The following is a 26762-nucleotide window of genomic DNA, read 5'->3' as shown; positions in this document are numbered from 1 at the left end:
TGCAAGGAAGGGGAAACACATACAGACATATGGATATGGCAGGTGAACAACACTAGTTCCAAACCTACCTGCCACAGCCTTGCTGACTAGAACCCATGCACCAGTATTGCTGTCCACAAAAACACCAAGGAGACAGCACACCACAAAACACACAGGTAACCAGGACATCCATAGCTGTAATAAACACGGAAAGGAAAATACATCAACTTGACATCATACATAGGATTTATGACCACAAGGGTGGCCCTCACTGGAAGATGGTATAATACCAGGAGGATGACTCCAGCAAACCATGGCTGAAGTACCACTCAGAGTCTGGCATCCAGCAGGAGCTAAATAGCCCCAAGTGGCCACACCCACACCCACACACCGACACACCCAGTGTTCACACACAAAGAAGGGAGTTAACCCTTCCTACACCAGGCAAGGGAAGACTGCCACTAAAAGGGAAAGTGTCCAAACAAACATTACACTGCAGCTGTTACCGCAGGCAACGACATGCGTGGAAACCATGTCCTGGGAATCAGCCAGAAGGCCGAGACACTGCCACCACATGTGCAACACCACACATTGCCACGGGCAGCCACAGGTGACGAAAAGTGTCACAATGCACACATACAACCTCGTGCACAACACACCGGGACAGTGCACACCACACGTACAAAAGGCACACCTATAAAGACAGGTTGCCAGGTGTACCCGCATGCACCTGACAGCAAGCTGCCTAGCAACAGCTCAGGCTGCTATACTGCCAAGTACAAACATGTTGCCAGCGGCAACCACACGTGAGGCAACATACAAGCAGCCCTCACCATGTGGTTGACAATAAAACCAAACCGCAGGCAACTGCATGCGGATCCAGGCGTCACGACCATAAACATGGGCGTGACAGTCTGGCACACAGTGTTGGGGCAAGGGTCCATCTGACCACTGATACCTGGTCTGCAAAGCACGGTCAGGGCAGGTATATCACCTACACTGCGCATTGGGTAAACCTGCTCAAGGCTGCCAAGCATGGAATGCGTGGCTCTGCAGAGGAGTTGGTGACACCGCCACGACTTGCAGGCAGGCCTGCTGCCACCTCCTCTACTCCTCCTACTCCATCCTCTTCGATAACCTCCTTGGCTGAGTCCTCTTCTGCTGCTGCGTCTTGCTCCACATCAACTGCACCCCCCCAGCTCCCCAGGGGCAATTCCACATCCCGGATACGACAGTGTCACGCCGTCTTGGGGTTGACTTGCCTGAAAGCAGAGAGTCACACCGGACCAGCACTCCTGTCCGCCCTGAACGCACAGGTGGATCAGTGGCTGACTCCGCACCAACTGGAGATCGGCAAAGTGGTGTGTGACAACGGAAGCAATTTGTTGGCGGCATTGAATTTGGGCATGTTGACACATGTGCCGTGCATGGCACATGTGTTGAATCTGATTGTACAACGCTTTGTGCATAAGTACCCAGGCTTACAGGACGTCCTCAAGCAGGCCAGGAAGGTGTGTGGCCATTTCAGGCGTTCCTACACGGCCATTGCACACTTTTCAGATATTCAGCGGCGAAACAACATGCCAGTGAGGCGCTTGATTTGCGACAGCCCGACACGTTGGAATTCAACACTCCTAATGTTCGACCGCCTGCTCCAACAAGAAAAAGCCGTCAACGAGTATTTGTATGACCAGGGTGCTAGGACAGCCTCTGCGGAGCTGGGTATTTTTTTTGCCATGTTACTGGACGCTCATGCGCAATGCCTGTAGGCTCATGCGTCCTTTTGAGGAGGTGACAAAACTAGTCAGTTGCACTGAAGGCACCATCAGCGACATAATCCCATTTGTTTTCTTCCTGGAGCGTGCCCTGCGAAGAGTGCTGGATCAGGCCGTAGATGAGCGTGAAGAGGAAGAGGAAGAGTTGTGGTCACCATCACCACCAGAAACAGCCTTATCAGCATTGTTTGCTGGGCCTGCGGCAACGCTGGAAGAGGAGTCTGAGGAAGAGGAGTCAGAGGAGGAATGTGGCTTTAAGGAGGAGGAAGACCAACCACAGCAGGCATCCCAGGGTGCTCGTTGTCACCTATCTGGTACCCGTGGTGTTGTACGTGGCTGGGGGGAAGAACATACCTTCAGTGAGATCAGTGAGGACGAGGAACGGGACATAAGTAGCTCGGCATCCAACCTTGTGCAAATGGGGTCTTTCATGCTGTCGTGCCTGTTGAGGGACCCTCGTATATAAAGGCTAAAGGAGAACGACCTGTACTGGGTGGCCACGCTACTAGACCCCCGGTATAAGCAGAAAGTGCCTGAAATGTTACCGAATTACCGGAAGTCAGAAAGGATGCAGCAGTTCCAAAACAAGTTAAAAAGTATGCTTTACACAGCGTATAAGGGTGATGTCACAGCACAACGGGAATCTAACAGCAGAAGAGGTGAAAGTAATCCTCCTCCTACCACGACCACGCCGGCAAGGACAGGACGCTTTACAGACGTGTTGTTGATGGAGGACATGCAGAGCTTTTTAAGTCCTACGCATCGCCACAGCCCTTCGGGGTCCACCCTCAGAGAACGACTCGGCCGACAGGTAGCAGACTTCCTCGCCTTAACTGCAGATATCGACACTCTGAGGAGCGATGAACCCCTTGACTACTGGGTGTGCAGGCTTGACCTGTGGCTTGAGCGATCCCAGTTTGCGATAGAACTTCTGGCCTGCCCCGCTTCAAGTGTCCTGTCAGAAAGGACCTTCAGCACAGCAGGAGGTATTGTCACTGAGAAGAGAAGTCGCCTAGGTCAAGAAAATCTAGATTACCTCACCTTTATTAAGATGAATGAGGCATGGATCCCAAAGGGACTGACAGTGGGCGATACATTTGACTAAAAAAGGCCTGATGAGATGAGCTGCCTTGTGCTAAAAATGGTCCACACGCTGCTGTATTTTATCTCTGCATGCCGAATGACTTGCATGACTTCTCCGCCACCAACTAGGGTTCAAGCCGCAATGTTTTAGTGCACTTTCTGCCTGGAAAACATAAATTTTTCCGGCCGCTGCTAAAGCAGCGGCTGCAACAATACCTAGTTTTTCAGGCATGTGTACATGCCTAATTTTTCTGGCCTCTGGTGCTGCACTGTGGCTGCAAAAACAAAACAATAAAAAAGGCACATACATGTGTCAATTCCCCTTCGTGATCGTTACCTTGTTGTGGTGAAGGGGCTTGCGTATCACAATGAAGCGACCACCTCTATGGTGTGTTGGCAATGGCAATGTTGGCACACCCCAGATGATAAGGTCGTTGCTTCATTGTGAACAGACCAAAAGCGATCGGCTGGATAATTTTGCATAGAAAAAACATTAATTTTCTTTGTGATCATCTAAGGTGATCATTAAAGCCTACTAGGTGTCACGGATGGTGTACAGGAAACAAGACAATACCATATAAACAATGTCTCTCTGGATCCACAACTAAGGAACAAAGGGAGACCCCTGCAATAGACCTGCCGCTCTCCCTCACTGCTCAGCCAATGCGAACACCCCAAAGGTGGATGGCCGCATATCCACGTTCCTCGGCTATCTATTACCTGAAGACCCTACAATAGTGAAGGGACACGACCACCGGCTCCCTACACTGACACGGAGGGAGTCAGGGTCACCTGGATCCAGAAAAGACAAAATCATAAATACATAAACAGCACTTATCTTGCAGACGAAATGACGACTGACGACTGGGAACAGGGAACTGGGAACTGGGAACTGGGAACAGCATGCACACACACTCCAGGAAGTTGTATCAGCTGCACACTACTGCATTATGGGGAGGAACTTAAAGGGTAGCGATCAGTCTAACTGCATGACAGCTGAGATAGACTAACGAGATGAGAAACTAAACCAAAACAAAGAAATTCAAGGAGGAGGATCTGAGAAGCTCCTGTGAGCGCTTCTCAGCTGTCTGGCTGTGACAGTACCCCTCCCTCTAGGAGTGGACTCCGGACACTCAGGGCCCACCTTCTCAGGATGGGACCTATGGAAAGCCCTGATGAGACGAGAGGCCTTAATGTCCGTCACTGGGACCCACATCCTCTCCTCAGGACCATAACCCTCCCAATGAACGAGGTACTGGAGGGAACCGCGGACAAGACGAGAATCCACAATCCTAGAGACCTGAAATTCAAGATTTCCATCAACCATAATTGGAGGAGGAGGCAAAGGCGAGGGTACAATAGGTTGAACATAAGGTTTCAATAAGGACTTATGAAAAACATTATGGATCTTCCAAGTCTGAGGAAGATCAAGACGGTAGGCAACAGGATTGATGACAGACAGGATCTTGTAAGGCCCAATAAACCTAGGACCCAACTTCCAGGAGGGAACCTTCAATTTGATATTCTTGGTAGACAACCACACCAGATCACAAACATTCAGGTCCGGACCAGGCACACGTCTCTTATCCGCCTCACGCTTATATCTCTCACTCATGCTCTTTAGATTATCCTGAATCTTTTGCCAAATAGATGACAAAGACGAGGAGAATCTGTCCTCATCAGGCAAACCAGAAGAGCCCTCTCCCGAGAAAGTCCCAAACTGCGGATGGAACCCATATGCACCAAAAAATGGTGACTTATCAGAGGACTCCTGACGACGGTTATTTAAAGCAAACTCAGCAAGGGACAAAAAAGAACACCAATCCTCCTGATTCTCCGCCACAAAACAGCGCAGATATGTCTCCAGATTCTGATTGACGCGCTCTGTCTGGCCATTCGACTGCGGATGGAAAGCAGAAGAGAATGACAACCGAACCCCCAAGCGAGAACAGAAAGCCTTCCAGAATCTGGAAACAAACTGCGTGCCCCTATCAGAGACTATGTCTGAAGGGATCCCATGCAATTTGACAATGTGGTCAATAAATGCCTGCGCCAGCGTCTTAGCATTGGGCAAACCAGGAAAAGGGATAAAATGCATCATTTTGCTAAAACGGTCCACCACCACCAGAATCACAGACTTCCCCGAGGAACGAGGCAAGTCCGTTATGAAGTCCATGGACTGATGTGTCCAAGGACGGGAAGGAATGGGCAAAGGAAGGAGAGGACCTGATGGCCGTGAATGAGGGACCTTGGCACTAGCGCAAGTCTCGCAAGCTGCCACAAAACCCTCAACCGACTTACGAAGCGCAGGCCACCAGAATCTCCGAGCGATGAGATCCAGTGTGGCTCTTGCCCCCGGGTGCCCAGCAAGGACCGTGTCGTGGTGTTCTTTAAAAATCTTCTGTCTCAAAGCGAGAGGCACAAACAACCTCCCAGGAGGACAAAGATCAGGAGCTTCTGACTGGGCTGCCTGCACCTCTGCCTCCAATTCAGGAAAAAGAGCAGAAACCACCACACCTTCAGCCAAAATGGGACCCGGGTCTTCAAAATTCCCACCTCCCGGAAAACAACGTGACAGGGCATCTGCCTTCACATTCTTAACCCCAGGGCGGAATGTAACAACAAAATTAAACCTTGAAAAGAACAAAGACCATCTGGCCTGTCTCGGGTTCAGACGCTTGGCTGACTCCAAGTAGGCCAGATTTTTATGGTCAGTAAACACGGTAATAGGGTGTCTGGCTCTCTCTAGCCAATGGCGCCATTCCTCAAAAGCCAACTTGATGGCCAACAATTCCCTATCTCCCACATCATAATTTCTCTCTGCGGAGGAGAGTTTCTTTGAGAAAAAGGCACACGGTTGCCATTTGGCAGGAGAGGAACCCTGAGACAAGACCGCACCCACCCCTACCTCAGAAGCATCAACCTCAACTATGAAGGGTAACGAAATATCAGGTTGTACTAGGATGGGAGCGGAAGCAAAACTCTCCTTGATATTAGAAAAGGCCTTACGCGCCTCTACCGACCAGGAAGAAAAATCTACCCCCTTTCTGGTCATATCAGTGAGTGGTTTAACAACAGAGGAATAATTCAAAATAAATTTCCTGTAATAATTGGCAAAGCCCAAAAAACGCATCAGCGCCTTCTGATTCTCAGGAAGCTCCCACTCAAGCACAGCGCGGACCTTCTCGGGGTCCATGCGAAAACCAGAAGCGGAGACAAGAAACCCCAGAAATTGGATTTCTGGAACCGCAAACACACATTTTTCCAGTTTCGCATATAATTTATTCTCCCGCAGGATGAGCAAGACCTGACGTAAGTGTTCCTTATGAGTCTTGAAATCAGGAGAAAAAATCAAAATGTCATCCAAATACACTAATACAAATTTTCCCATTAAATGATAAAAAATGCTGTTGACGAAATGCTGAAAAACGGCTGGGGCATTCATCAAACCAAAAGGCATAACCAAATTCTCAAAATGGCCCTCAGGGGTATTGAAAGCCGTCTTCCATTCGTCTCCTTCTCTGACCCTAACCAGGTTGTATGCCCCTCTTAGGTCTAATTTGGAAAAGACTTTAGCCCCAACAACCTGGTTAAACAGGTCCGGGATCAGAGGAAGCGGATAAGGATCACGAATAGTGATACTGTTCAGCTCCCTGAAATCCAGACAAGGTCTTAAAGAACCATATTTTTTCTTAACAAAGAAAAAACCAGCGGCAACAGGTGACTTCGAGGGTCGTATGTGTCCTTTTCTCAGACTCTCAGAGATATAAGCCCGCATAGCGACCCTCTCAGGTTGGGAGAGATTGTATAAACGAGATTTAGGCAGCTTGGCGCCTGGGATGAGATTAATAGGGCAATCATACTCCCTGTGCGGAGGCAAACCCTGAACTCCACTCTCAGAGAAGACATCCAAAAATTCAGAGAGGAAAGGTGGTACAGTCTTAGTAGAAACCTCAGAAACAGATGTTATGAGGCAATTCTCTCTGCAAAAGTTACTCCAACCATTTATTTGCCTCGCTTGCCAATCAATGGTGGGGTTATGTTTAGTGAGCCAGGGTAGCCCCAACACTAGAGGAGTAGGCAAACCGCTAAGGATGAAACATGACACATCCTCAACATGAGCATCACTCACAATTAAACGGATATTGTGAACTATGCCCTTTAATGATTTCTGAGAAAGTGGAGCTGAATCAATAGCAAAAACAGGAATATCCTTTCCCAAAGTGCATACCTGGAAACCATGAGTTATTGCAAATTGATTATCAATGAGGTTGACAGCTGCTCCACTATCCACAAAAATCTCACAAAAAATGCTCTTGCTCTCTAGCGCCACCCTAGCAGGCAGGACAAAACGGGAACTACAAGCAAATGGAAAACCTTCAATTTCCGCCTCAACCCTGCCAATAGTAACAGACGGAACATTTTTAAAAGATTTTTTCCTTTTTGTCTCTTTATTACTCCCAGAAAACTGCCTGAATCTCCTAGAGGGACAAACATTTGCCAGATGATTTATACCTCCACAACAAAAACAAACCCTCCCCTGCGGGCTGAATCTTCTATTGTCAGAGGCAATCAACCCCAGCTGCATGGACTCCTGCTCAGAAGGGGCTGACAGCGACTGAGACCCCTGTGCACAGAATGAGACCGCTGCACTGTCCCGGGACTGAGTATGACAGGAAGGAGAGATCTCTCCTCTCTCTCTAAGACGCCTGTCAATACGAACAGCCTGAGACATAGCAGAATCCAAGGAGGTAGGTCTTTCATGAAAGGCAAATGCATCTTTCAATCCCTCTGAAAGACCATAGCAAAATGGACTTCGGAGTGCAGCATCATTCCAACCCGTATCTGCTGTCCATCTCCGAAATTCTGAACAGTATATCTCTGCGGATTGTTTACCCTAGCATAACAGACGTAGTCTAGACTCAGCCAGAGCAATACGATCCAGATCATCATATATCTGACCCAGGGCTAAAAAGAATTCATCCACTGAACGAAGGGGCCGTGCCCCCTCCGGCAGCGAAAAGGCCCAGGACTGAGCGTTACCCCTGAGCAGCGATATAATGATCCCCACCCTCCGTTCTTCATCACCAGAAGAATGGGGAAGAAGGCGAAAATGGAGTTTGCAAGCCTCTCTAAAACGCACAAAATTCTCACTACCCCCGGAGAACGTATCCGGGAGCGAGATCTTAGGCTCAGCACAAACTCCATGAACGCAAGCTGAACCGGTCACTTGAAACTGAGAAAAGGTCTTACGGAGATCAGCTACCTCCAAAGAAAGACCCTGAAAGCGTTCAGCCAAAAGTGAAACCGGATCCATGCTTGAGACGGTTTTGGCGGCTGATAATGTCACGGATGGTGTACAGGAAACAAGACAATACCATATAAACAATGTCTCTCTGGATCCACAACTAAGGAACAAAGGGAGACCCCTGCAATAGACCTGCCGCTCTCCCTCACTGCTCAGCCTATGCGAACACCCCAAAGGTGGATGGCCGCATATCCACGTTCCTCGGCTATCTATTACCTGAAGACCCTACAATAGTGAAGGGACACGACCACCGGCTCCCTACACTGACACGGAGGGAGTCAGGGTCACCTGGATCCAGAAAAGACAAAATCATAAATACATAAACAGCACTTATCTTGCAGACGAAATGACGACTGACGACTGGGAACTGGGAACTGGGAACTGGGAACAGCATGCACACACACTCCAGGAAGTTGTATCAGCCGCACACTACTGCATTATGGGGAGGAACTTAAAGGGTAGCGATCAGTCTAACTGCATGACAGCTGAGATAGACTAACGAGATGAGAAACTAAACCAAAACAAAGAAATTCAAGGAGGAGGATCTGAGAAGCTCCTGTGAGCGCTTCTCAGCTGTCTGGCTGTGACACTAGGCCAACAATGGGACCACACTGCAGAATCATTGTTTTCTGGGTCACTTAACTGTCACTGAACTACCTCAGCACGACCATAGGCTTTGAAAAACCCCCATCGCCTGCAATCTCCCAAACGTGCGCACGAGCACAGTCATCACTACACCAAGATTGACGCATAGAGGAATAAAATTTATGTCATGAGTGTGTCAACTATTGACAACTCTTTGCGGTTGTCTAAAATCTATTCCATACACGTCCCCTGATAGGGGACGTAACAGGGATTAAACTGATAGGAATAGTACTACTTAACACACCACTCATATAGGGTGGCACAGTACATTGCACGGCGCACGCGCAGTGCCCCAAATTGGAAGTAAGAGGACCAACCAAGCATCTTTTTCCATCTCCCGGTTCCTAAAATCTTTTCCATATACACGTCCCCTGATAGGGGACGTAACAGGGATTAAACTGATAGGAATAGTACTACTTAAATACACCACTCATAAACTTACTTCCTAGCCGGACTGGAGTAGCTGTCTTTCTCCAGCTTCAGGGACAGGCGCCCTCTAGCTGAGCCACCGTGCACTGCATCCCGGCCAGCCGCTCCTGAAGCACTTCAGCCAATTCTAATGTTGGAACAGCGGATCTCTAATGAAGTTTGGTGTGCATCTTATCTGTGGTGAAAAAACAGAGTCTATCTGGGGAGCAGATACATGTGGTGGTGAATACAGTACAGCACCAGTATCTGTACATACAGTACAGCACCAGTATCTGTACCGGTTCATACAGTACAGCACCAGTATCTGTACCGGTTCATACAGTACAGCACCAGTATCTGTACATACAGTACAGCACCAGTATCTGTACATACAGTACAGCACCAGTATCTGTACCGGTTCATACAGTACAGCACCAGTATCTGTACATACAGTACAGCACCAGTATCTGTACATACAGTACAGCACCAGTATCTGTACATACAGTACAGCACCAGTATCTGTACATACAGTACAGCACCAGTATCTGTACCGGTTCATACAGTACAGCACCAGTATCTGTACATACAGTACAGCACCAGTATCTGTACATACAGTACAGCACCAGTATCTGTACCGGTTCATACAGTACAGCACCAGTATCTGTACCGGTTCATACAGTACAGCACCAGTATCTGTACATACAGTACAGCACCAGTATCTGTACCGGTTCATACAGTACAGCACCAGTATCTGTACCGGTTCATACAGTACAGCACCAGTATCTGTACATACAGTACAGCACCAGTATCTGTACATACAGTACAGCACCAGTATCTGTACATACAGTACAGCACCAGTATCTGTACATACAGTACAGCACCAGTATCTGTACCGGTTCATACAGTACAGCACCAGTATCTGTACCGGTTCATACAGTACAGCACTAGTATCTGTACCGGTTCATACAGTACAGCATCAGTGCATACAGTACAGTATACAAATGGCTAACAGTCAAGACCCCATCATGGCTCTACCAGCAAGAAGAAAGAAATATGAAGCCAGTTTCAAACTTATGGAACATAATAACTGCGCTGCTGCAAGACAATATGGAGTAACAGAAAAGATGGTTCGGGACTGGAAAGCAAATGAAAAAGCATTAAAGAGTATGCCAAAGGGTAAGTGTGCATTAAGAAGAGGCACCCCACATTGTCCAGAACTCGAAAAACATGTAGCAGACATGTAGCAGATATGATGAATGACCATCGCAAAACGGTTATGTAGTGACACAAAATAAAATACGTTTGTTTGCACTTCAGTGGCCAAATCTAACCCAGATCACAGCAACAGATTTAAGGACACTGTATCCTGGTGAACTAGATTCTTGGAAAGGCATCATATGGTACTGATAAGAGACCTATATATAGCCCAAAATCAAAGTCCAGGACCCACACCTGACTATGTCATAAAAACCAACAGAAGATAATGGGTCACTTGAAGTACAAAAGTGCATGTAAAACCAAAGTAATCACAAAATAACATAATTTTTATTGAAAATCACATAGAGACATGATTGACACAAATCACAATAAACAATTAACACGAGCCACAATACATTAAAAATATTAAAAACCAAGAGGACCGATGGTGGGCTGTCGGTGTATATAAAAAAAAAAGTGCAAGTGCAATAATCGTGGTCGGTCGCTAGTAGAGAGGTTAATTAAACCAGACCACTATGTCTCAATAATACATAACAAAATTCATCCCCTGCTAGGGGACAAAACAGAGATTAAACTGGTAAGAACAGATTTTTTTAATAAAAAAAAATGAGGACAGCCTCTGCGGAGCTGGCTATTTTTTGGCCGCGTTACTGAACGCTCATGCACAATGGCTGTAGGCTCATGCGTCCTTTTGCGGAGGTTACAAACCTGGTCAGTCAAACCCAAGGCAACATCATCGACCTCATCCCATATGTGTTTTTTCTGGAGCGTGCCCTGCGAAGAGTGCTGGATCAGGCCGTAGATGACCATGAAGAGGAAGAGTTGTGGTCACCATCACCACCAGAAGCAGCCTTGTCGTCGTCGATTGCTGGACCTGCGGCAACACAGAGAGAGGAGTCTGAAGAAGAGGAATCAGAGGAGGAAGGTGGCTTTGAGGAGGTGGAAGACCACCCATAGCAGGCGTCCCAGGGGGCTTGTTGTCACCTTTCAGGGACCCTTGGTGTTGTACGTGGCTGGGTGGAGGAAGAGACTTCAATGACGTCAGTGAGGACAAGGAACGGGACATGGCTAGCTTGGTATCCAACCTTGTGCAAATGGGGAGTTTGCCGTTGTGCAAATGGACTGTTTGCGGTTGTTTGCGGTGCGTTAAACGGGGAGTTTGGTCTGTCACTGTGAAGCGGGTGTAACCCTTACACTACCTGATCGATGCAACATCATACCTGATGTTTTAAAGCACGTTATTCCAAACAATTTAGGAATGTTAAGTGATTTATGCTCTTTATGGATTATAACCCGACTCTGCGTCAACTACGTAATTTTCCATGGGAGTTTTGCCATGGATCCCCCTCCGGCATGCCACAGTCCAGGTGTTAGTCCCCTTGAAACAACTTTTCCATCACTATTGTGGCCAGAAAGAGTCCCTGTGGGTTTTAAAATTCGCCTGCCTATTGAAGTCAATGGCGGTTCGCCCGTTCGCGAACATTTGCGGAAATTTGCGTTCTCTGTTCGCGAACAGAAAATTTTATGTTCGCGACATCTCTACTTAACATTACTGCAACTTATTTGGAAATTTTATTCATCCACCCCCTGCCTGGAACTGTTTAGTAACCTTGGGTCTGACTAGTTTGGAAACGTCTTTCGCATTCATAGTGTCATTTTGCCAGGGTATGTAAAACCTTCTTCACGTAGGACACTAAACTGAAGGACAACTGCAGAGAATTACAGCACCTGCTGTCGGCTCCAAAAGTAAAACCATCCAAGGTGAGGAAATCAGTTAAGATTAATAATCATCACTAATTACATTACACACCTAAAGGACTCCACCTGTCCTGGTAGCTGGTATTGAACTACACATTCAGGAGGACATTATGAAATAATTAATTGTCAACCAAAGAAGGATGAGAAGAGCTGCAGGCACAAAGTAGGATCAGCAGAGGTGACAGCACACAGGACCACAAGGAAGATCAGATGGAGGAGTCTCAATTCTACCGATGGCTTCACCAGTTGGGTCTCCTGGCTCTATCATATCTGGTCCTAAAACAGGTGTGGACCCTGCTGATCGGGATCAAAAACCATATACTCTCCCGGTGGTGGAAGACTAACCTCAAGAATAAGTATGGAGGATGGGCAGGTAAGAAGGGATAGGATACACCATGACATGTACAGTATATGCCTAGTGATGAGGAACCATGAGACTTTCTGCATCACTTCTTCGTTCAGGTGATACGCATCTCATAGAATCGAATACAATATGTCAAATAATGCTCTGCAGTCTCAATCTGTGATGGAAGTTTTGCACAATGGTCAGAAACTTAATAGCCCTAAAGCAAGAATTGTTAAATGTACACAAAGTGGTTAAAAAATGAAGATACATGTAAAATTATCAAACATGAGGGTGACTGTGTCTAAAATGAAGAGGGAAGAGAGTAGACAGGTGTAAGTTTGTTGGTCTTGGTGACCAGGTTCCTTACAGAAATTACAATATTTTTGACCCCAAGTGATATTCATGTCTCCCCACTCTAGGATGGTGGAAGGAATCAATTGGACACAGTTGTAAATTAAACAATGTGATAGTTACTTGACTTACATGGGACAACGAGGTTATAACAGTCCTTGACGAGGAGAAGGCTTAGTCACTACAGTCTCTAAATGACGGATCAGGCTTAGTTACAGGTACAGGATAAACTGGACACTGTCTCTTTAAGTGGCAAAAATCTGTTATTGTTAGTGATGTGTGAATTTCTTGAAATTCGTTTTGGGTCAGATTCTAACAAATTGGTCGAAAATTTTGATTCTGGTAGAGCAAATGTGCTCAGATTGCCCAGAGAATTGGTGTAGAACACTCTGAGGTCTCCTATGACTCATTGTTTTTCTCTACTTTTTAATTTTTTTTTGGAATTTGTTTTCTATCTGTCTTTCTACTTTCAGGCTCTTTAGCGCAAAGAAGACAGCATTAGTAATATCAGAGTGACACACACATACACAGCCATGGGTAAATGCATGGTTGACAGTGTTAATAAACAGTCTGTATAATAACACACTGAACTGTCAGATTTGTTATGCTTTTTAGAATTGAAAAAAGTTCAAAAACATTATCCATTATTGGAGACAGATGCCTGCTGGTATTTATATATGCCTAATGGGGAAAAGCAGTAGCTTGTTCTAAACAAGCAGTCCAATAATTCTCCCTTTTTCGGGAAGAACAGCAGCACAATATGGAATCTGACAGACAAGGCAAGAGACAAGGCAGCTGTGTAGGGGTAGTTATCCAAATTATTAAACATGCCCCCCCAATTCCCGGGCCCCTCATATAGATTATACTTACCCCGCTCCCCAACACCAGCTTCGCTCCTGGTCCCCGCACGGCCGCCACTGCATCTTTCCGTGACAGAGACGAGCCTCCCTAGCATCGCAGGTGACGCTAGGGTGGCTCATCCCTGTCGTGGCCTGCTATTGGCTGCCAACTACCCCCCCCCCCCCCCCACATCACCTGATGTTTTGATTCGCGCAACAAGGATATGCAGCGGCGGCCATGCAGGGACCAAGAGCGACGCGGGTGCTGGGGAACGGGATAAGCATAATCTATATGAGGAGCCCGGGCATTGGGTGGCATGTTTTAAAGTTTGGATAACCCCTTTAACTGGGGAAGCTTTGCCATAGTTGTTTGTTTAAAAAAAGGCTGGTTCCTGCACAGCCCTGTAACAGGCACACATAACACTTACTCACCCTATCCCATTACCAGTGCTAAAAACTCGTCTTTTAAGTAATTCAATCTACCTTACTACAGATATCTTCTTAATCCCTAACAATGTCCCTAAAAGACACTAAAATGGCTGTCCTGTGTGTCTCTGTTTGGTACCTTACATAGACCCTAATAGACCAACCATTATCCTCCCTCCTGATTGGCTGTGAGGCTAAGCGCAAGGCATTATGGGTAAGCCAGCCAAAGCCCCCACCCAAGGTCCTGGGTTCCTCTGTCTTCATCTTCTCTGCTCTGCTTCCCTCACTAGTGTGCAGAATGTTATATGCAAAATTGGGGGCGACGTTTTCAGTGATTTTTCTACATCAGGGATACCCAACCTGTGGCACTCCAGCTGTTGCAAAACTACAATTCCCATCATGCTCAGACAGCCTATAGCTATCAACAACTGCAGGGCATAGTGGGAGTTGTAGTTTTACAGCAGCTGGAGGGCCGCAGGTTGAGCATCCCTGGTCTAAATTGAATATCCAAAACTTTAGCTTCATTTGGAAGTAGAATTTTTGGGAAATTTGGAACCAATCCGATTTGCTCATCTCTAATTATAGTCCCTTTAAGAGGTAACAACTCACCTTGCCAATTAGGTCAGCCAGCCAGAAGGTATCACATTACCCCATGTAACCTGTCATAATACAATGGGTCAATACATGCTGTTCCAAGCACACATGCATGTACATTATGTACCTTCTGTGCAGTACATATCACAGCTATAGGGCGTTTCCTTGTCTTTAGTGCGACTTCTGCAAAGTCCATTACTAATATAGTAACATAATAACAAAGGCTGAAAAAAGACATCCATCCATCCAGTTCAGCCTGTTATCCTGCAAACGTAATCCAAAGGAATGTAAAAAATTCCTTCCCGACTCCAATCAGGCATCAGAATAACTCCCTGGACCAACGACCCCTCTCTAGTAGCTATAGCCTGTAATATTATTACGCTCCAGAAATACATCCAGGCCCCTCTTGAATTCCTTTATTGTACTCACCATCACCACCTCCTCAGGCAGAGAGTTCCATAGTCCCACTGCTCTTACCGTAAAGAACCCTCTTCTATGTTTGTGTAGAGCTGAATCCAATCACGTGACCGCTGACGCGGCTCACATGTGACCGGGTGGCCGTCACGTGAGTGAAGTGGTCACGTGACACGCCGACCTCGGAGCGGGCACTACACATTGAGCGCAACACTCCATCGCGAACATCAGGCCCATCGTGACCTCCTCCTTACCTAGGAAGTAGGTCATCGCCAATCCTGTCCTGGATCCACGAGGCAGACTATCGCCAACTAACCCACTTATGGGACACAGCGCCCACCACTTATACTACTCACATGGGGCACGCAAGTATTTGACGATCTTACAATTTAACCATTTGAGTGCTGGGCATAAAAGTGTCCTTTTTTGCTTGGAGAAAGTATAGGTGGGGAGAGGAGATGATTATAACTATTGTTACTATCATACAGTGTTTGTTGTATTTCTCAACTCCAGTTATGATTATTTGAAGTAGAGACTAGTGTTGGGCGAGCATGCTCGGCCAAATACCAGTTCAGCTCGAGCATCGCTATGCTTGGCATACCGAGGTGTTCAGCCGAATACCGCGTGAGCTCGAGTGCGATGCTCGAGCCTCCTCCCCGCATGTTTTTTGGCTGCGTAGCAGCCAATAAACGTGCAGGTAAGTATTGCCCTCACTGTAATGCCATAGCCATGTTGGCTGCTGGCATTACAGTGATTGGCTGGCCGAGACGCATCATTGGATGCTTTATACCACCCAATGACACGTGTTCGGCTCAGTCTTAGTCAGGGAGAGCTGGAGAGCTGGAAAGCAGAAGGGAAAGATAGTGTAGGGAGTGAAATAGGAATATTTTAGTTTTTATACTTGTTAGAGACCCAAAACGTCCTTTTAAGGACTATAGTTGTATCTGGCAGCAATATATATTTTTAGCGCAACTTGCGCTAAATAGCTTGCAATTGTTTGGCCGCTGCAGACAGCGACATTATCTGCGCTACATCTCCTGTCTAACGTGTGCGCAGCCTAAAAATATCCGCGACATCCAGTGTACTTTTTCCGTAGACGGTGTCCGCTGCGGACAGTTACATTACCTGCACTACATCTCGTGTATAATATTTACGTATCCGAAATATCATAGACATTCAGTCTAACGTTTGCCCATCCTAAATATCAGTGACATTATTTCAGTGTCATTTTTTATAAGCCGCTGGTGACACATTACTTGCGCTACATCTACTGTTTAACGCGTGCGCATCCTAAATATCTGTGAAATTCTGTGTAGTTTATTTGCGCATACACTTACAAAACCTGCACTACTGTACGTGTGACATACTTGCAAGCATATATACCATTTAATATGCTCAAGGAGAGCAGTAAGGGACGGGGAAGTGGCCGTGATGCTGATGGTGCACGCAGAGGCCGTGGCCCTGGGCGCGGAGAAACTGAGCCTGCTGCCAGAGCACAAGAAACACACTCATCACGATACCGAGCTTCATGTCCCAGTTTGTAGGGTGGCACAGGACACCACTCTCGAAGTCAGACCAGTTCGACCAGGTGGTCGGTTAGATTGCAGCACCACCCTGTCTTCCACCAAGTCCAGTCGCAGTAGTCAAGAGTCTGGTCAACAGAATCCTCACCCTGATCCTCCTTCCACCCACCATGGACAGTCTGGGCAAACAAGTGATTCCACACTCGGATATTCTGAGGAGCTGTTCTCATCCCCATACCATGATTTAGGCCTTTTGCCAAGCCCGCTTGAAGAAGGACATGAGGAGATCTTGTGCCCTGATTCCCAAAATCCGGAGCATCCACAGTCACAAGAAGATGACGGCGGGGAACGCCAATTAGTGTTTGACGAGGTGGATGATGATGATGAGACACAGTTGCCAATAAGTCAATTGCAATTAGTGTCTCAAGAGGTTGATGATGAGGATGAGACACAGTTGTCAATAACTGAGGTTGTTGTTAGGTCAACAAGTCAGGAGGATGACCAGAGTGAGGAAGTGGAAGAATAGGTGGTGGACGATGAAGTCACTGACCCAACCTGGGAAGGACAGCAGTACAGAGGTTGAGGGATCCGCAGCACCGCAACAGGCTGGAAGAGGCAGTGGGGTGGCAAAGGGAGAAGGCAGGCCACACCAAACAGGCTCGCAACTGTTCCCCGGAGCACCCCCTTGTGGTAATTTCCCTTGCCAAGGGGTAGGTGTTTCGCAGTCTGGCGCTTTTTTTAGGAAAGTGCGGACGATAAAAGAATTGCCATTTGCAACCTGTGCCGTACCAAAATGAGCAGGGGTGTGAACACTAGCAACCTCACCACCACCAGCATGATCCGCCACATGGCATCAAAGCACCCTAATAGCTGGGCCGAACGCCTGGGTCCACAACCAGTGTGTTCGGGGCACACAACTGCCTCCTCTTCCCCAGTGTTACGTGCTGGCCAATCCCCTGTCCAAGACGCAGCCCCGGATACCTCCCGCCATGCACCTGGACCTTCGCAAGCACCATCAGCTAGCACATCCACTTCTGTGTCCCAGCGCAGCGTACAGATGTCAATACCCCAGGCCTTTGAACGAAAGCGCAAATACCCATCCACCTACCCACAGACCATAGCACTAAATGCGCAACTTTCCAAATTGCTGGCCCTGGAAATGTTGCCATTTAGGCTTGTGGACACTGAGGCTTTCCACAGCCTGATCGCAGTGGCTGTCCCGCGGTACTCTGTTCCCAGCCGCCAATATTTTTCACGGTGTGCAGTCCCAGCCTTACACCAGCATGCGTCCTGTAACATCACCCGTGCCGTGACCAACGCAGTTATTGGGAAGGTCCACTTAACGACTGACACATGGACAATTGCTTTTAGCAGAGGGCAATAGTGGAATACCAGCTGCAACATGGTTGTCGCCTTTCCAGTCAGCTTCCGCTATTCACAAGCGACGAGTGGGCATGGATGTCTGACCTCTGTGAGGTTTTACGCAACTTTGAGAAATCAACACAGATGGTGAGCGGCCATAACGCTATTATCAGCCTAACCATCCCACTTGTGTGTCTACTCAAACGCTCGCTGCTCACAATTAAGGACAACGCTTTTCATATGGAAGAGGTGGAAATGGGGGAAGACAGTACACAGGGTGATAGCCAGACCACCCTCAGTTCGTCTTCTCAGCACAAATTGGATGATGATGAGGAGGAGCAGGAGACGGTTGCCTCTGCTACAGAAGGTAGTACCCATGGAAGTTTTATTCCATCTATTCAGCGTGGATAGGTAGAAGAGGAAGAAGAGGATGAGGAGATTGAGAGTCATTCTCCTGATGAGGACAGCAAAGTCTTGTCTGTTGGGACTCTGGCACACATGGCTGACTTTATGTTATGCTGCCTTTCCCATGACCCTTGCGTTATATGCATTTTGGCCAACACGATTACTGGTTGTTCACCCTTCTCGACCCCCGCTACAAAGAGAACTTCTCATCTCTCATTCCTGTGGTGGAGAGGACTAGAAAAATGGTGCAATACCAGAAGGTCCTTGTGGAAAAATTGCTCCAAAAATTTCCATCTGACAACGCTGGCGGCAGAGCCTGTAGTTCCTTGGCCAACCGAGGAGGGGAGACGAGGGGAACACACAGCAGTTCCAACAGAGGTAGGGCAACACTCTCCAAGGCCTGGGACAGTTTTTTGACACCCCGCCAGCACCCTCAACCTGATGCGCAGCCTAGTGTCTCAAAGAGGGAAAAATTTGGGAAGATGGTGAAGGAGTATGTGGCGAAACCAACCTCGTCACTGGGTGGTGGAGAAGCCTGGTTGCCAGCCTCTTGCCCCAGGATTATGGGCCCTCTCATCAGCCCATGCTAAAGTTAAACCCCATTTGATTGTGTTTGTGGCATCTGAGCGCTGTTTGGATATATTGAGCGCTCAGATCCAAGCCATCTGGGGATATGTTAAATGTCTATGTTTACTGTAATGGTTGGTACATTGTATAATTTGAGTAGTGATGTCTGTCCTATTGTCTCCACGTGTGTATTGGCAATTTCCCTTTGTCCTAAGAGATAATTGAATTACTCCTCGGTTGTCTCCAGGACAGAAGACATTGTGTATTCTCCTGCCTGTGATAATTACATCAACCCATTGTGTAAGGTAATTGTATCACAGGCAGAGGGGAGGATTTTGTGTGGGAGTGTTTTACTGTATTGTACGTGTTTATTGGTTGTTTTTACAAAACCCTGTAGGTGGTACTAGTGTGTAACAATGAAGAAGCCAGGTATTGAAATGGTCAAAAAAGGTAGTAGCAGAGCCTGGTGGACAGCAGATGAAGGCTATTTGAACCGTTGGAGAGAGAGAAGATGCGGAGGGAGTGGACTTCGTAAGAGGGGAGGTTATGAAAGGGTGGGGATGGTTTGAAGGAACAGTTAACTGATAAGAGGAAGGCCGACAACACAACCATGTCTGTCTGGGCCGGGGGTGTGAGTAAATTGAAGGTTCCCATAGGATACTACAACAGGGGAGGATGTTTTGGTTGGTGTCAGACACCTTTCTGTGAGGAATAACAATGTCATGGAGAAAAAGAGGTTGTGGATGTAGGAATGTTAGTTACAAATGGAACGCAAGTTCCATAGTGCTCCAGATAGAGAGACTGGGGGAGCAGGGGTCAGGTGAATGTGTATAAGGTTAGAGAAGTGAGAGCAGATAGTGGCAGAAGCTTTGTAACAGACGGGAGATAGAATGGTGGACACAAAGCGAGGGCGGCTTGGATTAGGAGATAAGTCTCCAGCAGTAAGGAGAAGTAGAGCGAGGGTTAGCAAGTGAGTGTATGATAAGGCAAGAGGTGGCTGACTATGTTTAGATCAGAAGATTTGAGTGCGTAGGAGGAGTTGAGCAGATGTGGCTAGATGAGAAGATAGTAGGAAAGGTGAAATAAATAGCTCTTTGTCTGGTTTAGGAGTAGTCGGGTTATGGAATAGTCTGAGGGATATGAAGGTAATAGTGGTAGACACAAGTGAAAACATGTTTATGCAGCAGTGTAGAAGATGATTGTATAATTATGACCACATACCTCTAATATATACAAAAAGGAATGCTAATTAATGATACCAGGAGTGAAGAGCTGGGTGAATGATTTTCTGTTCCCTATATGTTCATGGCACTAGGTGTAGAAAGTATGACGTGATGTCATGTTACATAAGCTTCTACACATACTATTCCCCATAGTCACTAGATCTGTCAGGACTGACATACCAGACAGCTGCTACGTGGTCTCCCCCTACTTATAAATCACAGCTGGATTAACAAAGGTTCTTAGTACTATACAATGAAGATTGTTAGGCTGCCCGTACATGATATGGCCCCGGCAGCAGGATCCGCACAGAGATAATTGCTAATTGTCTGGGGTTAGACAGAGGCAGGGGGCTCACTCTGTCCTCTGATCAGAGCCCCCATGGCTAAGTCACAAGGGTCCAATCAGTTGCTATGGCAGCCTGGAGCCTTTTGGAGGCTCCTAGGCCTGCCATAGCAAACTGACAGTTAAGCCCTGCCAGTAAAAATATCCCATAGACTGCAATGGTATTCTACTGCCGTTCTATGGTATAAGATGATAATCAGAGGATCTAGTCCCCTTAAAGCCACCAAAAATGACAGTAAAAATTAATTAAAAATATAAAAAAACACAAGTTTAAAAAAAATAAAAATCGCCCCTCGTTTTCTAATTTTACATAGAAAGTAAACAATAAAAAATAGATGCCATTGGTTCCGAATATGTCCAGACTATTAAAATATAAAAATATTTATGGTGAGCAATGAACTCTGTAACAAAATAAATAAAAAAGCTGATTTGCAGGGTTTTAGTAGCCCCTAATCCCACAGAAAACATTGACTATGAAGTGATCAAAAAGTTGTACATAACCCAAAATGGTACCAATAAAAACTGCAGCTCGGTCCACAAAATACAAGCTCTCACACAGCTCAGGTGTCAGAATATGGCTGTGGAAACAAACTTTTTGCAGTTTTATTTTTCAATTTCACCCTGTTTTCCAATACAAGATATGGTCATTTAAATGGTAATTGTAAGTAGACTTTCCCTTGTCTTATGGAGTCGGGTATGATTCTGAAAATAAGAATGATAAATGGCTTGGTCTTGATCGAGTAAACATATTACCATAGAGGCCAAATATAGACATGAAGTAAGATCTGAATGTTCAACACGTGGACCGCCTGAGGCAAAATCCAGATACTGTTATTGATAATTGTCTATAAGTACTAGGTTGAACTCGATGCCCCAGTTCGCTGAGTGCCAGGTGGAACAGACGCTTGAAATGAAATACCACTGCACAAGATATGATGCAAATAAAACATGTATCTTTAGTTCAAATCTTCAATGAGATAAGAAATTACAAAAATGTGACTCGATTCTGACGTTTCAGGACTCTGGAGAAAATAGAAAAAAATAGAAAAAAATATGGCAATCATATTTGATCAATTGTAAAGAATTTAGGATACAAAAACGGTAGCAATAAATACAAGGAATCAGGTATTCGAACATATAACAATATAGAAAAAAATCACAATGTGACGACAATGGCTTTGTGGACAATATCTAACGATATAGGCGCAAGGCCCTTCGTGTGTACAATACGAATATCAAAGCTCCAAGGCATGTAAGAGGAGATGAAGGTAGCAGTGAAGTAGGACAATAGTCCATATAAAATCAGGGTCCATATGTCAAATTCGCCACAATTTTTGAAAGATGTCAAGTTTCGCCATGGGGATGAGTAACCATTCAAATCAGAATACATAACTTTTATTTTAAAATCTCTATCCTCATGATCACATGTTTAAATAAAGAACATTCTCCTCAGAAAAGATGTCACCAGTGGCGTACCTACCATATAGGCAGACCACGCAGCTGCTATGGGGCCTGTGAGGAAGAGGGGCCGGCAGTGGAGGAGAATCCACCGCCCCCGTCTATCTTCCGAACGGTCTCCCGTCTACTAGCCCCGCCTCCCACCTCCTAGCCCCGCCTACCTCCTGCTAGTCCCACCTCCTAGCTCCGCCTCCCGCCTGATTCCTCTGGACTTCCCCAACCCCACCAGTAATGAAGTAAGTGAGGACTTGTAGGTGAGGACAGTGCAGAGGTGTGTGTGTGGGGGAAGGGGGGTCACTCAGCTTTCCCAGGCTATTCCTCTGCACATAGGCCATTCAGAGCAGGAGGAAAGCTGGTTGTCACTACATTATGTAATGTGACTCCACTTTCCTGATGTCCTGCATGGCACAAGTGCAGAGGCAGGAGAAGGTATGAGGGGAGGTGGGAGCTGTGTTACTCAGCTTTCTAATGTCTCCCCACATGTGCCATGCAGGACAGCAGAAAAGCTGGGTGCTATTACATCATGGATCCTGCAAGGCATAAATGCAGATAATAAGAACATGGAAAGGCAGGGGGGAGGGGTTCACCCAGCTTTCCCAGAGACTCCTGTCTCTGCACACGTGTCATGCAGGATAGCGAGTAATGTCAGTGTCTCCCAGCTGTCCTGCATGGCACAGAGGATGGGGGAAGGGGCGCGCTCACTTCCTCACACTTTTCTCATGTCTCTGCGCATGTGCCATGCTGGACAGCAGGAAAGTTGGGTGGTATTACATCATGTAACGCCCCAGATTCTTGTCAAAATATGCTGAACACCGCCAGGACTTACCAGATCCCATTCACTATAATGGGTCTGTTGGGTTCCGGCATGAGTACTGCCATTTTGTAGAGCAAAGTACTGCTGCATGAGGTGGGGCAGGTCGAGAAGTTAGGGAGAGTAGTGAGAGGAGCCAGGGCGTATAGTGGGAGAGACTAGGAACGGGCATGGGGGCCCAATCTAAATTCTTGCTATGGGGCCCAATGATTTCTATGTACGCCCCTGGATGTCACTAGAGATGAGCGAATCGAAATTGACGAAGTGGAATTCGATCCAAATTTCAGGAAAAATTCGATTTGCACCGAATCCAAATTTCCTCACGTTTCGTGGTAACGAATTGCATTTTTTCCTAAAATGGCTAAAATGTGAGGACATGGAGCAAGAGACTCTGGGAAGGCGGGATCACCCATAATACCATGCATGCAGCCAATCAGCAGCCAGCCAGCCCTGTGATGTCACAGCCCTATAAATAGCCTCAGCCATCTTGGATTCTGCCATTTTCCAGTGTACTTAGTGCAGGGAGAGACGTCAGCAGGCGCTAGGGACAGTGCTAGGAAAGACTTGAAAACTTATATTTTACTCAATAGAAGTTCAGGGAAAGGATAGGGAGGAATCATTCCACAGCATTTATGTAGAACAGGGTTCAGTAGGGGAGGTTACCGCCTGGGTAATAGGAACAATCCTATTACACCTTGCTGCACTGACTGGGGACCCAAATTGCCATTATACAGCTCTGTAATTCCAACAAACCGTTCTTGTTTTCGGGTGAAAGTGCTGTGTGATACAGCCATTAACAGGGTTTATTACAAGGAAATATTTTTACATCTTTTTGCCCTCGTGCGGTGCAGTTGTATGTTCTAAAGCATTTTTTGGCTTGTATTAGTGGGAAAAAAGGGCTTATTAGCCTTTGTGTGGTGAAGTGAGAAAATTACAGCCCTTTTTGGCGTGTATTAGTGGCAAAAAAATATATATTATTTGCCGTTCAGAGGTGCAGTTATCTGTTCTAAAGCCTTTTGTTGGGTGTATAAGTGGAAAAAAGTAAGGGCCTATTCGCCGTTCAGAAGTACAGTTATATGTTCTAAAGCCCTTTTTGGCAAGTATTAGTGGCGCAAAAAAAAGTATTTGCCGTTGTGTGGTAAAGTGAGAAAATTACAGACCTTTTTGGCGTATATTAGAAAAACAATATATATTATTTGCCCTTCAGCGGTGCAGTTATATGTTCTAAAGCCCTTTTTGGGGTGTATTAGTGGGAAAAAAAGGGCTTATTAGCCGTCATGTGGTGAAATGAGAAAATTACAGACTTTTTTGGGGTGTTTTAATTTCCTATTTATTTATTTGATCTAACAGTATGTCAGACAGAGAAGTGCCAAGCCCTGCACAGGGGAGTAGCAGAGTAAGGGGGCATGGCAGCAGGAGTCGCAGCGAGAGGCCTGAGCTCCCAGTGTCATCTAGCGGTCGTGTCTTGACCAGAAACCCAGCGGTTCTTGAATGGTTGACTCGGTCATTCACTTCGTCCCAAGTGACATCAGACACCCCCAGCCAAGAGTCAGTGTGTTCGTCAGACACAACCCTTAGTTGGCATGGCCCGGGTGCAGGCCTTGTGCCCTCACCTGTCCTCAACCTGCCTCTGTCATTTTCAGTTCCCTCATCACGAGAAGTATTATATGCCATCGGCTCAGCTCCACTTTTCAGCGAGGAAGAGCTACTAGAGAGTCAGCAGCTACTGCCCAGCCAAGATCTGGGGGAGACATCCGCCGCTTCCTCTACTAGGCTGGCAAGTAGTGATGAAAAGAGTGGCGTGAAAGCTGGTGTTGCGAGCGGTCAGGCTCCTGACCCAGAGATGGTTGAGGAGGACATCAGTGACATGCAGACAGTACTCGATGATGTTGATGTTGGTGGGCGATTCCATCATAAGAGGTGTGAAGTTTGAGGAGAATGGTGTTGTGAGATGTCTCCCTGGTGCTACCGCTAGCAGGGATAGACGACGGATCCTAAATATTGTTAGGCAAGCAAAGCAGGAAAGGGAAGTGGATGTTATTCTCCATCTTGGGACAAACGATTTGGCTTGCAATGAGGTTTCAAAGGTGAAAGAAGCTTTTCATACACTTGGAAAGGATATACGGGAGGTTGCATTAACTGTTTCATTCTCTACAGTTTTGCCTGTGCATAACCTTCAGCATGACAGGAAGATGCGCATTAAGCAATTCAATGTATGGCTTGGTGAATAGTGTCTGAACCAAGGGTTTGGCTTTGTGTCTCATGATAGCTCTTGTTGGAATGGAAAAGAACTGTACAAGAAAGATGGTTTGCATCTTTCTCTCGATGGGACGAATGTCCTCGGTGAACAGTTCCAAGTATTTGCTAAGAAGCATTTAAACTAGGAAAGGGGGGCAAAAGAGTGATAATCCAGCAGTCCAACTGCCCCCCGGAACAATGCCAGAAGAGGCCAGTAGCACAAAGGTCAAGAAATGACAAGCTCAGAGTCTTATCTACAAATGCTCGCAGTCTAGGGAATAAGATCAATGAGCTTGAGGCTATAATTGCATCTGAGAATATAGATGTAGTGGCTGTTACTGAGACGTGGTTCAAGGGCAGTAATGACTGGGATATATCAATACCAGGGTTCTCTCTATACAGGAAAGACAGAGAAGGCAAGAAGGGGGAAGGGGTGGCCCTGTATGTGAAAGATAGCATAAAATCTAATTTGATACAAGTTAGCGAGAACAATTTAGAGTCAGTTTGGGTTACCTTGCAGCTTGATAATCATAAGGTAACTCGTGTAGGTGTGATATATAGACCACCTAGCCAAGTCAAAGAATTAGATGATCTACTAGTTGAGGAAATAGCTAAAATGACATTGAAGGGGGAAGATATCATTATGGGAGACTTCAATCTTCCAGATGTAAACTGGAAAACCAAAATAGCTAGTTCTGCCAGGAGTACAGATATTCTAAATTCCCTACTGGGATTATCTCTACAGCAAGTAGTGGAGGAGCCAACCCGGAAGGAGGCCATTTTAGATTTAGTATTCACAAATGGGAATTTGGTATCTGATATTACTGTAGGGGAAAGCTTGGGATCTAGTGATCACCAGTCAGTGTGGTTTACTATAAGTACAGTGACTGAGTCACACCACACAAAAACAAAAGTTTTAGATTTTAGAAAAACTGACTTTTCTAAAATTAGATTAGTGGTATACGAGTCCCTATCAGATTGGAACAGTTTCATTGGAGTCCAGGAGAAATGGGACTACTTAAAAGTGGCACTATTGAAGGCAACAGAAAATTGCATTAGGCTTGTCAGTAACAGCAAAAAAAGGAAGAGACCACTGTGGTACTCAGCAGAAGTGGCCAAAATCATTAAAAACAAAAAGATAGCATTTAGGAATTATAAAAAAAAAAAAAAAAAACGAGGATGACAGACAAATTTATAAGATTAGGCAGAGAGAGGCCAAACAAGTTATAGGAGCTTCCAAAGCACAGGCAGAAGAGAAATTAGCTCAGTCAGGGAAAAAAGGTGATAAGGCATTCTTCAGATACATAAATGAAAAAAGGAAACTAAAACAAGGAATTACCAAATTAAAAACTAAAGAAGGAAGGTATATGGAAGAAGATAATGAACTAGCTGACTGCCTCAATGAATACTTATGTTCAGTTTTTACAAAGGAAAATGAAGGAGAAGGACCTCAGTTAGGAAAGAAGACTAATGAATCTTTTGACGCATGTGTCTTTACAGAGGAAGAGGTTCTAAGTCAACTGTCTAAAATTAATACAAATAAGTCACAGGGGCCTGATGGTATACACCCAAAGCTATTTTATTTAACCAATCACTGGCAAGAGTCGTCCGAGAAGATTGGAAATTAGCAAATGTTGTGCCCATTCACAAGAAAGGTAGTAGGGAGGAATCGGGCAACTACAGGCCAG

The 26762-nt window shown here is 46.1% G+C and overlaps 1 protein-coding gene across 3 annotated transcripts in view; it reads left to right on the top strand.

Annotated features, from left to right (window-relative positions):
- Positions 1–26762, top strand: part of LOC120986580 (very-long-chain 3-oxoacyl-CoA reductase-like) — a 148750-nt gene that overhangs the window by 45354 nt on the left and 76634 nt on the right. Inside the window, exon 1 of one of the 3 annotated variants that reach the window (XM_040415238.1) lies at positions 12064–12547. The exons of 1 other annotated variant lie outside the window; for it this stretch is intronic. In XM_040415238.1, the coding sequence (XP_040271172.1) occupies positions 12385–12547 (163 nt within the window). In that variant the 5' untranslated portion in view covers positions 12064–12384. Of the gene's footprint in view, positions 1–12063; positions 12548–26762 lie in introns of those variants that run through there. One more of the 3 variants, XM_040415241.1, reaches the window with a different exon arrangement.

The sequence above is a fragment of the Bufo bufo genome, chromosome 1 (genome assembly GCF_905171765.1).
Source record: "Bufo bufo chromosome 1, aBufBuf1.1, whole genome shotgun sequence".
NCBI lineage: Eukaryota > Metazoa > Chordata > Amphibia > Anura > Bufonidae > Bufo > Bufo bufo.
This window is presented reverse-complemented; position numbering and strand designations above follow the sequence as displayed.